Source organism: Crocuta crocuta, unplaced genomic scaffold (assembly GCF_008692635.1).
Source record: "Crocuta crocuta isolate KB4526 unplaced genomic scaffold, BGI_CrCroc_1.0 scaffold84, whole genome shotgun sequence".
Classification (NCBI taxonomy): domain Eukaryota; kingdom Metazoa; phylum Chordata; class Mammalia; order Carnivora; family Hyaenidae; genus Crocuta; species Crocuta crocuta.
In genome coordinates, this window is record NW_027530213.1 from 6,593,913 (window position 1) to 6,606,053 (window position 12,141).

At 46.0% G+C, this 12,141-nt stretch overlaps 1 protein-coding gene across 1 annotated transcript in view; it reads right to left on the reverse strand.

The window, feature by feature from the left end:
* Nucleotides 1-2,790: 2,790 nt before the first annotated feature.
* ITSN1 (intersectin 1) overlaps nucleotides 2,791-12,141 on the reverse strand; it is a 206,838-nt gene continuing 197,487 nt past the window's right edge. The window contains exons 34-39 of the mRNA XM_077765491.1: nucleotides 9,163-9,375; nucleotides 8,030-8,151; nucleotides 6,627-6,709; nucleotides 6,220-6,303; nucleotides 5,524-5,697; nucleotides 2,791-3,423 (exon numbers count right to left, since the gene is read on the reverse strand). Coding sequence (XP_077621617.1) covers nucleotides 3,275-3,423; nucleotides 5,524-5,697; nucleotides 6,220-6,303; nucleotides 6,627-6,709; nucleotides 8,030-8,151; nucleotides 9,163-9,375 — 825 coding nt within the window. The 3' untranslated portion in view covers nucleotides 2,791-3,274. The remainder of the gene's footprint in view (nucleotides 3,424-5,523; nucleotides 5,698-6,219; nucleotides 6,304-6,626; nucleotides 6,710-8,029; nucleotides 8,152-9,162; nucleotides 9,376-12,141) is intronic.

Genomic DNA, 12,141 nt, shown 5'->3' on the forward strand with positions numbered 1-12,141 from the left:
AGTGGCTCTAGAGTCTAATCGCCTGACCTCATCCCCACCTGGGGAAGCCACAGGGGTGGTGGGGGTTGGGTACCAGGTCACCAAGATGCAAGTGTTCAATTTGCCTACTTTCTGATAGGATTTTTTTTACAGTTAAATTCAGTGCTATTCAACCAGATGAAATCAGTTACTTTCACATACGTAGGTCATGCTCGAGCTGTTCAGAAAGCAAAGAAGGAAAACAAAGTCCCTTTCAACGTTAATGTTCTTTGGAGCACAGCTCTCTTTTCTGCCATCAGAGGACAGAGACATGTTACCCAAGCAAACAAGGAAATCTGGCCCCAGCGTCTCAAGCATCCCTGGTGGCCCTAACCTAAGAGAGTCCCCCTTTCAGGGTCAGGCAGGCCCAGGATGTGAATGAACAACACCTTTCAATGGTGCCGCATATACCCCATTGACACTTCTCCTGCCAGCCGGCCAGGGAACTCAGTACCAGCCAGTGAAACCTTGCCCAGAGGGATTAGGATATGGGTGGTCCTTCGGGAGAGCCAGTCTACATAAAGCCCGAGTCCAGGGGAGTCCAGGGGCTTCCTTTCTCAGCGCACAGCCTGTGAGCAGAAAAGCCCCTTGCTGCACTAGAGGAAGTGGGCGTGGCTCAGAGAAGATGGGAGGCTTTGCGGGGGCGTCTGGAGGGCTGGGGTCAGGACGCAGTGGCCTACAGAAACCCTGCATTTGGAAGCAAAGCGCTAGGAAACAGCTCGCTTATTGGAAAGAGACATTTCATCTCTATGAAATGTAGCCCAGGCAGCCAAAAGGGCAGAAGTGGAAGCAGAGAGGTCCAAGGGACGCCATGCCCCGCCCACATTTCTCCATCTGCTCCCCCCACCCCAACATGACTCCTGAGTCACAGCTGGATCTGAGGGCCAGACTAAGTCATCCACAAGTAGGAACGGTCACGGTCACGGTGCAAATCTCACCGGTGAGCACAAGGACACCAAGCCAGAATTGCTGTCCTAAAGGAGCATCTCAGGGACGCTCAATGTAGTCACTGGGGGAAAAGACTCACATGCTGCTCTTTTCGTGTTCCATTAATTCTGATGATGGGACACTGTGAGTGGGTGGTGCTGTGAGGGGGCGGCCGGCTGGCCTAAGAGGGTTACAAGATTCTTGTCGTTCTTCACACCACATCCTACCTGGGTAAACAGCGATGACCAGCACTGACACACAAAGAGAGCCAATGAGCGAAAGGGGGAAAAAAAGGAAAGGGATTGGAATAGTGATCTGATACTACTCACTGACACACTGCATACATTATTTTTTCTACCATAGAACACGTCCTTCATAAACACACTGAACAAACTGTGTTGGTTATAGAAATAGGAAAGCATAAGTTGTATGTCTATTTATAGATTTAATTCCACACAGTTTCTTAACAACGTCAAAAAATATAAACCTAAAGTATTTTAACTAGATTTTCTTCTGGGAAGTGGTAAACAAGTACATGCCTGAAGTTCACCTTGGTCTATAACAGTGTTTAGTTGAAAGTTTCTAACTAAAGGGTGTGTCTGTTTTTAAAAAATACTCATGTCTGTTGTTCTCGATACAAAATTCTACACTATCTTCAATAAATAAATAATAAAGTGTTTCTTAAAAGTATGAAATGTAAACTTTGTTGTCCTTTCTAACACACACATTTTAAAAATTGCTTGAAGTAGGACAGGGCTCTTATGGGAAATTATGACACTATGCATTCGGTTCCCAGAAAAGTGGAGACTCGGCCACTACGTTAATGCTACCACTTATAAAGCACTTCTACAACCCTAGTGAAATCTAAGGACCTGCAATCGAAGAGAACACCGTCTAACACAGGAAAGCTGGACTCCAGTACCAAGAAGACATGCAAAGAACGTTTCATGACCACAACAAACTGGGATTAGGAGAACATTAACATGCGAACAAAATACGGCCCACACTTTTCATTAGCAAATCAGGTTATTATCTAGTTAACCAACCTATCTCCTGGCTATTAAGGGGGGCGGGGGGGGAATCAAAGAACTCAAACCGAACAGCTTGGCACATGGTCATACATTCCCGACTCTGGCAACAAGCACAAGTGTTTCCATTACTGAGAGGTTGGTTGCATATGGAAGAATATGGGAAAGAGTCTTGGGTCTTTTCCTCCCCAGATTTGTGAGGCGTGTATGCTCCTAGGGCCTTTCCCCCACCATGTAATGGAGTTCCTTTTCATCTTTCCACCCCACTTGCAGATTGTGACTTTTCTTTTTCACGCCTTGGGGACGTTTTTCTTGGGAACATACCAAAGACAGCTGCTGGAATTTCTCATGACAATCAGGATCTGGCACATTCAAGCAAAAACAGGCTTAGAGCTGGTCACCAGTGATTGCTCTTGTCATGAAACATCAGAGGACCTCCAAGCCAAAGAGAATTTTCCAACTGGGCTGGCAACCAGGGCCCAATGACATTGTAAAGTAGCCTTCCAGGTGACCTGTGGTGACCTAATCCAGCCGAGCATACCTTTGTAGATAACAATCTTCCTTAACCATCTTCCAAGCATGCTGGAAATCAAAAACTGGATCACCTGATAGTAGCTAGTGATAGTTTCCATTGACATCTATCAATAAAAGACCTGGAGGGGACTGGCATGGCTCTAACAATGCACCTGCTAGAATCTTCCATGGACCCATTCTTCAAAGAGCTAGCCAACTGTCTGATTTGGAGACCATCGCCCCAGCTGACATATCCAGGGCAGCATTACAAATAAGGTCCCAGTGGGGGAATGAGATTCTGAAGCAATGGTAAAACCTTCGTAAGTACTTCTAAACACATGAAGGACTAGGCATCATGGGCTCAGGGGCCTATCTGGGGACTGGTGGAGATAAGAAATAGGAGGGTTACATGAGGTCTCCAAAAATACAGACAGTGCATTTATAAATCTATTTTACAGTCATCAGACCCATGCCTCAGGCCCAGGGATGGGCCAGGCTCCCAGCCAAATCTAGCTGGGGGCTATGGGATTTCAAAGACCCTAGAAGCCATGGTGAGGCCTGCAGTGAGGACGAAGGAAGACACAGTTCTGCTTCATAAAATGGGAACTTGTTTGGGGGCAGGGGAAGGATTGTCAAGAATTATTCCTAAAAGTTTTGAGGGGTCTGTCTTCACTGTTTCATTGCCCTGTGGCTGAACATCAAACGGTGGTCTCAGAAAAGCAACCCCGTTTCCAGATTGCAGCTGCTGCCTTGGGCTGAAGCTCTGCCAGCACACCTGGGCCCAGTCTCTATGGCTCATCAAACAGCTGCAGGTCCAAGCGGACCACAATCTCCCCGGTGGGAACTTCATGTAGCAGGAGACACTTTGTAACTGGACCCTTGGAACCCTGGTCCTTCTTGATGTCGGCCACACGGATCTCTGTCCGACCCAAAAAATCTGCAAGGAGAAAGAACATCCTGCTCAGAGTGAGAATTCCTTAACTTCAAGGTATGTATTTGGCACATTGGGAATTTTTCAGTGACTTGGTATACCCTCCCTTCTTCCAAAAGGGAATTAGGTCAGTTTACAGGAATCCATGAACTACAATGACAGAGCATAATTTTTAAATGGGGGGAAAGGAGAAAAAAAAAAAAAAGACACCAGGGTGGGGGCGAAGGTGAGTCTAGAAGGAAGTGAAAACACGGACAATGACTTTCCCCACACCTGGGGACCTCCAAAGGGCTATAAGTTTCCCGGCAGGCAATGCAACATTGGATGTCATATCAGCTGCACACAAAGATTGAAGAGGAATATCTCCCAGGGTTTATCAGAAGAGGACACTTCATGATGTCACATCCTTTTCAGAAAAATCAAAGATGGTGAGCTAGGGCTGGTCCTTAAAATGCCCCCTGTATGTGCCAGAGAGCAAATGCAAGGTGTGGGAGGGGAGGCCACAGCACGGGGCCGCAGGCTTTCAACAGCACTCCCGGAACTATCTCAACACTGCCTTTTATCAAATATTGAGTGCTGGTAGAAGAACAGGTATGAATATATTTGTGTTTTTAATTATTTTTCAGTAGGCACCATGCCCAGTGCAAGCCCCATTGTAGGACTTGAACTCAGAACCTTGAGATCAAGACCTGAGTTGACTCCCTCTTTTTTTAAATTTTTATTTATTTTTTTTAAGTAGGCTCCACACCCAATATGGGGCTTGAACCCATAACCCTGAGATTAAGAGTTGCATGCTCTACAGACTGAGCCAGCCAGATGCCCCTATATTTGACATTTTTTTAAATGCTAGGTAATTACACAATAGTTAAATGGGCTTTCAGACCATAATTCCTTCATTTAGTCATTCAAGAATTATTTATTGGAATATACTATGATCCAGGCACTCCTGAACACGAAACAGCCTTCTTTTAAGGTTTAATTTGGCTCAGTCAGAAGGGCATGTGACACTTGATCTTGGGGTCATGAGTTTGAGCCCCATGTTGGGTGCAGAGATTACTGAAAACAAAAGTTTTAAAAAATAATTTTAAAAAATATGATGTGAGAAATTTTTTTCAGGTGGACAGATAGAAATTTATTTTACCCCTAGGCTCATTTCATGGAAATTATCTCCTATATAAAAACAACACTAGGATTTTCAATTTATACCCTAGAGGAGTTATCACTGTGTCATGATACTTCACTACTTAAAATGACCCTAACAACAATCCAGTCTCAAACTTTAACTTGTCAGAATAAAAACTGACAGCGAAACACAGTAGCCGAGAGTCCAGACTTGAGAGATCGTTCTGGGCATCCTCTAACATTTAGCCAGCTATGTGCCTATCTTCAGACAGTAACCAAAGGTACCTGACTCACAATGAGATAATCCATATAAAAGTATTGAAAGGCAAAGGCCACGTGGAGCATTGCAAGCCTTGTCCAGATCACACCAGCAGCAGCCCTCACTCCCAGCGCTTCTCTATATTCTCTGAATATAATTAAGTTGAGGCTGCCATCTTTAGACCTACTGTCTGGTTTTTATTGATTGAGGAAGAGAGAGAGGTTTTCTTGGAACCATTGGCCAGACCCCTTCTTTTCCAGAAACAGGAAGTGGGTTGAAGGAATGATGCATCCAACACAGTTCCATTCCTTTGATTAACCAGACGTGCCGCTTAAAGCTCACCGATTGATTCTTGCCACACCTCTTGTGGGCTGACACTCTTCTTGCTCAATTGCCTACTTTTATCCATGGTCACTGTGGCTTTGGGCCGAGAACTAAAGGACTGGGCTGAGACTTTGGGATACAGTCTATTTTGCAGTCATGTGCTTTGGGGAAGCATGGACCATGGTCTCTACATAGGGCAGCTGGACCACTCTAGACCAAGCATGCTTTGTCTGCCTTCTCTGAGATGCCCCAGCATCGGTAAAGGCCACTTCCTTTACCTCATCTTTCTGGGGGGAAGTAAAAAAACCCCTGGGCACCAAGGTCCCAGGTAGGTAACATTTATCCATGAAGGCCGGATGACAGAGGAGAAAGGGGACCTCGGGAGGCCATTCTCTACTCACCGTCTGGAGAGAACTGGTCCCTCTCAAACACGGTGATGCATAGGACCTCCTGCTCCAGGTCTTTGATGAAGAACTGGCAGTTGGAATTCCACTTGGGATTCAGAGTATCCTGGATCGTCTTGGTGATGTGACACTGGGAGCCCATGGTCACTTCACAGTACGGGTTACTCTTTCCTAGAGTGGATAGAGTTTGCTAGATCCCCGCCTGACTGCAGGCTCCCCTGGACACGGCATGGCAGGGTCATAGCCACAGTGGGCAGCAATTCCCCTCCAAGCACCTCATTTTTACCAACCCCTCCCATTGCCACACTCGATAAATGCCATAAAATGGAGAATCTGGGCAAAACCTCCCACTATCCAGCGTCAGAGTTAAGTTTTAATACTTAAATATTTATAACACTTAAATAATGGATGAATGGACTTTAAAATTAAGCCTTTCCTGTCTTCTTGCTATAGCCTTAGATTGTTTCACATCTACTATGAAATGGCAACCACTCAGATCTCTCTGAAAAGCAAAATGGTGGGAAGGATTAATTTTTAAAAAAACACTCTAGGTTTTAACAAGTGTTAGAAAAGCCAATTCTGGGAGGAAATTTAGGATTATGGAAATAGCATGCTTGACTTAAATCTGGCTGGGGTGAATGCAGAAAAGGCTTCCACCAATAACCCATGCTAGAGGGAATCTGAGGTCCTTACCATGTGATCGACAGGGTTTCAGCTCAATGCCTTCAACAACGTTCACCATCAACCTTCCAATACCTGTTGCTCTTTGGGAACGAACTATGACAGCGGGGGAAAAACAACACAAGATGCTTCGCTGCAACATTTGGTGCCTTTCCCAAATGTTTCCCAATCTGTTTGCCTCAGATCAGTTTTATGTAGCTGCCCCTCCCCCCACGCTTCTCCTTTAGCCTCTGGCTTGCTTGCTCCTGGAATTTACACACCATCCCTCATCCTGCACCCCACTCTCCCCCTCCCCCACTTCCATCCCTTCTCAGCCTCTCTCCACCTCCAGGCTCATCTTCCAGCTCTAAGGATTCTGAGCCCAAACCTCTCTGCCCCAGCTTGGCAGGAAATAGTCCATGCCACTGAGCAATGCATACCCAGGTACGCCTTCTCCCGCTTCTTTTTCTCAGTCTCTATATACAGTTCTGAAGCAGCTTTGATTTTCTGCACCCAGGCAGTCCTTGGAAATAAAAAGACAGAAAGGTGCCAAACAGAACTCAGAAAAAGGTTTCAGGTCTGTTCGAATTCAGTCTCCAGGGCTCTACTGCTTTGTTCATTTGAGCTTAACAACAAAGGCTTGGGAAGGAAAGTCTGGCTTCATGTCAAATGATGCTAATAAGTATTCCTACCATTAATAAGGAGAGATGAGTGACATTTTTATTGATGTACTTGAGCCCTGCCTTGGCCTTGGTGCTCCCATGGAAGAGAAATGCTGACCTTGGAGGTGCTGGCATGCAACTCTCTCCTCTCTTGTTGAAAGCGTCCCATTACAAAACAGATGCACACAGGGGAAGGGAAGCAAAAATAATATAAAACCAGGGAGGGGGACAAAATATAAGAGACTCTTAAATACAGAGTACTGAGGGTTGCTGGAGGGGTTGTGGGTGGGGGGATGGGCTAAATGGGCGAGGGGCATTAAGGAGGACTCTTGTTGGGATGAGCACTGGGTGTTATACGTAAGGGATGAATCACTGGATTCTACTCCTGAAATCATTATTGCACGATATGCTAACTAACTTGGACGTAAATTTAAAAAATAAAAATTAATATAATTAATTTTTTTTTCTAACAAAAGCATCCCATGTTTGCCTAACCAAAGAAGGCCAGAAGGATCTCTCTTACTAAACCATCCAAGGGAAGAACAAAACTATTTCCCAGATAGAGAACCACTTTCTAGGGAAAAGCAAACACACTCTGGGCAAAGTACTTGGCATGATACTTTCTCCTTCATTTCTCAGAGACCCATATGCATGGTAGCTTTGGCCAGTTTTCTTGCCTGGCACAAATGCTCTTTGGAATGTCGTTGGCCTTGGGTCAAATTCGCCCTTCAGAAACGATCTATTTCATTTGGCTCTAGGGCAGAGCCTTGAATACACGATTGAAGCAAAATAACAAAACAACCCACTGCTCTCAGATCCAGAATATCTATGTAAGCGAGCCCAGCTGAGGATGGGGTAGGGCTTGGGCCTACCAAATCACCTTCCTATTGGTTTCTGCCACCTGGAAAACCTTGGGAAACCTGAGATGCTCAAAGAAAAATGAAAATTTCCTTTGAAAAATTTCTCAAGCAAAATTGGTTTCAATTCATTTTATTTTGAAAAATTCACGCCATGTGTTAACTGTTTGAGAGGCTCCAAAGAAAAGAATTAAGACCCCTCCAGCCAGAGGGTGTGGTATTGCAGAAGAAATGTTGGGACTAGCTGATTAATAAAATGTTCTATGCGTGTCCGGCAGCTGGTGGAACCCAGGTGGCCGGTGCCAGGCAGGTGGCACGTCTTACCTTTCATTTATGCTTTCGGCTCGGAGGGTGTAGACTCGGTCAATGTGGGAGATGTGGAAGATGGGCTCATCTCCAGAAGGGTCAGTGGGTAATTTTACTAGAACCTCATTCAGGAAAATAGGCTGAAAAATAATGCACAGGCATTTAAAAACCAGACGGGGACTCTGTGTGTTTCAATGAACTATGGGTGTGCATGAGCTTATGTGCATGTGTTCTAGTAAACTAAACTGAGTGAGTGAGTGAGTGAGTGTATTTTCCAGTAAATTCTACTGGAATAATGGTTTTGCATGGAGATCAACTTTCATGTATTGCAAACTGTAAATAGAAATTTTGCCTCCTCCATTTTGCTGGTATTTTTCAGGTCCTTCACAATACGAGCTGACTGGTCTGTTTTGGCCATACTGTATCCCAACCAGCAGTCTTTTATAACTTAACCTTCGGCCAATTCCCTCTGAAGATTTTCATGCAAAATTGCTAGTGACAATCTACATAAGTACATTGTTCTTTGCCCCACAATCACAATTACCCCACAATCCCCTAACCGCTGCTTCAGAGAAAAGTATTCTGCAAAAACGCCCCCACACAGACAAATTTAGGAAAACAGTATCCCGTGACATGAAGACACACAAACACAGCTATGTACATAGGAGCAGACCAAATAAACAGCAGAGGGAAATTCTCCACACATTGACTGTTTAGATTGGCTTTTGCTGGAAAAGGTAAGGGGCACAGATGTTTCAAGCGACCCTGAGAAGTTTGGAGGGGGGTCTGGGAATGCTTGGAAGGTGGGTGCTGGGGCTCTACTTTGGAGCTTTCCCACACATGCCTCCTTCATCACACTAGATCGGTAGCCCCACCAGAAAAGTGGGGACTCCCCATGTCTGAGGAACCACAGTGGCCATTTGGAAGCTCATAGAAGTTTTGTCAATCAAGTCGAACGCTGTTCCTCTGCTGAGAGTGCTGGAGCTGCACTGCTTCAGTTACCCTAAACCCTGGCTCACCCCTCTGTCTTCTCTACACCACAACCCCCCAACCTTGCTCATACTCTGACCCCTTTGGGAAACTGTCTCCTTCCTCTGCCAACACCAACCCTGATATTGCAATCTAGAATCACCATCTAGAGCCAAACTTACTGTTTTGTACATTTTGTACTGTAGGTTCGATTTGGGACTGAAGACTTTGTCCGTGCCAGATGAGCCCAAGGGCTTTATGATTTGGGTCAGCAGGAGGAAGTCGTTGAAGAGGAAGCCATACAGCTCCTTGTTGCTCTTGGCCTTGTAGAGTTTCCCACTGTGCAGAAACTTGCGTGGCCCCAAGCAATTGGTCACTGAATTGAACACAAGTTGCTGAGAAAGGAAAACAAAACCCAAAGAAGACACAGTGAAGGGAGGTCATTTTCTGAGTTTCTGCGTCTGAAAGCGCAGGCTCCGTCAGAATGGGAGGCTGGGCCCCCGTGGGCCTGTATCTTAGGCTCCAATCAGGGACCACTTTGCAGACTTCAGGTAGTACCTTTCAGGGCCAAGGAGTCAAGGGCAGTCAAAGACACAGTTCTAAGGATTCCAAGTGTCTAGATGAGTCTTGGGTATACTTCCGACTGCTTTCTCCCTAGGGGTCTACTAGTGCCTGAGGGTGCCGGTGCCCCTCTTTTATTTACTGGGAAATGGGAAGAAAATTCTCAGCTCTCTCCCACCTCAATGAGTATGGGCTATGTCCCCAAAGAGGGCATCAACCAGCTCCAGTGATGACCCCACATGGCTCAAACGGTCCCTTGCGCTTGTGGAAAGCAGCAACCACTCCCTGCACCATTCTACAGTCCATGTGCTACTTTCCAAGGTCAACTAGAGTCCAGGCCCCTCACACATGGGTGACTACAAACCTCAAGGGTGCTGAGTGATGCCTCAAAGCCGAGCAGAGCAGACACAGTGTTGGCACACATTAAGTCTCCACCAACTCACTAGTCCAGAAAGTGTGAAGGGGACAGTCTCCTTGCCACTTCCCAAACTTTGGAGATGGCTCTGAGTGCTGCTAAAACATGGCTCTGTCATCCCACTGGGCTCTATCATCTCACGTGAGCAGTTTCTAACGGGGCAGAGGGAGACTGAGGCAGAAAAACAACCACACTAAGACCCTCCTTTTTTTGGCAGCAAGGTGAGAGACTGAAAGAGGGAAAGGCACAGCTATGCCCAGGTGGCAATATGGTCCAGGCACGTGTCAGACAATCATGGCCCCTCTCTGCCCACACTTGGGCCCCATAGGATGTTCTACCAGCAGCCTTCAAGACCAATACTCTCCAGAGTTATGAACCCTATAGGTCTCCCTGAGGAGAGTAATTGTGAAGAGGTGACAGGGTTCACACCATATGTCCCCCAAGAGATGTTGGTGGCCAATCAGCAGTGTCTCTGACTGGAGATCTTTAGGCATCAAGGAAGATTGAGCATTCCACTCCACTCTTGGGTACAAAAAGGGAGAAGGTCTCTAATCTGCCACCAGGGCTCTGAGGGAGCCCGAAAGACTGAAGATAACACCCAGATGGGAGCCTTCAGTGGATAGTTTTTACCCCTGCACTATGAACAGGAGTCTGGAGCTCAATCCGACCTTTTGGCTTGCCAAGAGAGTGCAAAGCACTTGGGAACAGATGATGAATCCAGAGAGGGCAGCCTGGATCACATAAATGTGATGGCATTTATTCATACTCCAAGTAAGTATGGGGCCTCCGATAGGCCAGATTAACACTGAATATAAATGAATTGGGAACAATCTTTGCATTTTCTTTTTTTTTTTTAATTTTTAATGTTTCTTTAGTTTTGAAAGAGAGAGAGACAGAGTGCGAGTAGGGGAGAGATAGAGAGAGAGGGAGGCACAGAAGTTGACGCAGGCTCCAGGCTCCGAGCTGTCAGCACAGAGCCCAATGCAGGGCNCCCCCCCAGGTTGGCTTACCCCACACCTATGGTCAAGGCCAACAAGGAGGTGAGGCAGGGAAGGAACCAGTGGTTCTTTGGGTGATTCCCTTGGGTACTGCTGCCTTTGAAGCATCATAAGAAGGAAGAAGCCACATGGAGGGGGGATGAGGGGGACGCATCTGCCTGGGCATTTTGGTAAACCTAGTGAATGGCATGTGTGCATGCATNCTGCCTCTGAAGCATCATAAGAAGGAAGAAGCCACATGGAGAGGGGGTGAGGGGGACGCATCTGCCTGGGCATTTTGGTAAACCTAGTGAATGGCATGTGTGCATGCATGTGTGCGTGTGTGTATGTGCACACATACGTGCGTGTGCACGCATGCATGTGCATGCAGAGGCAAAGAAAGAGAGAAGAAAAAAGCCAGCAACAATAAATGAAACTAAGAGAAAGGTACAGGACAAGAAAATAATTAAATATTAGAAGAGAAACTTCTGTTTCTCCAATATTGGTGGACTATGTTGAAATATCCAGTGAAAATTTTTAAAAACTGAGTAGAATATAAAAATTCACTTTTGCAATGTAAGCAAAGTGATAAAAAATATTTTTAAAAAAGTAAAAAAAATGTGCAGAGGCCAAAACAGAAAGTGTGAACCCCAGAAGATAAAACCCAAAGCCAGCTTTAGCCCTGAGAGCCTCTCTTGAGTCTGGTGACCTTGAGCTTCAAAGGCCATGTGGGTCACAGGAGACAAGGGATGCCTCCAGGGTCCACTGGGCTGAGGGATCTAACGGGAGGGCTCTCCCGAAAGCTGGCCCACAGAGGAAGGACCATGAGGGAACGCAAGCACAGCAGAGATGAACAAGAAGACTCCGTTGTTTTTGACCTTGGTATAAGTGGAATGAAAAAAATGCCCCTGAGAATGTGCAGCCACAGGGCAGCCCCCATACACATTCACAATACAATTCACATACTACTGTGATCCAAAAACCTCTCTACATGAAATTTAGGGTGATCCTGGTAGCAATTCTCTCAGGAGGAATGCAACTTCAGAGCTCCAAGGTCCCACAGATAAAGCTCCAAGGAACACTGAACTCACAATAAAAAATCACAGTACATACAGAGAAGCAGGCATACGCGGTGACAGCTAGTGGAAACAGCAGATGGGAGTGAGAGCCATACCTGTAGATATTACAGTTCTCTGATGTGAGATATG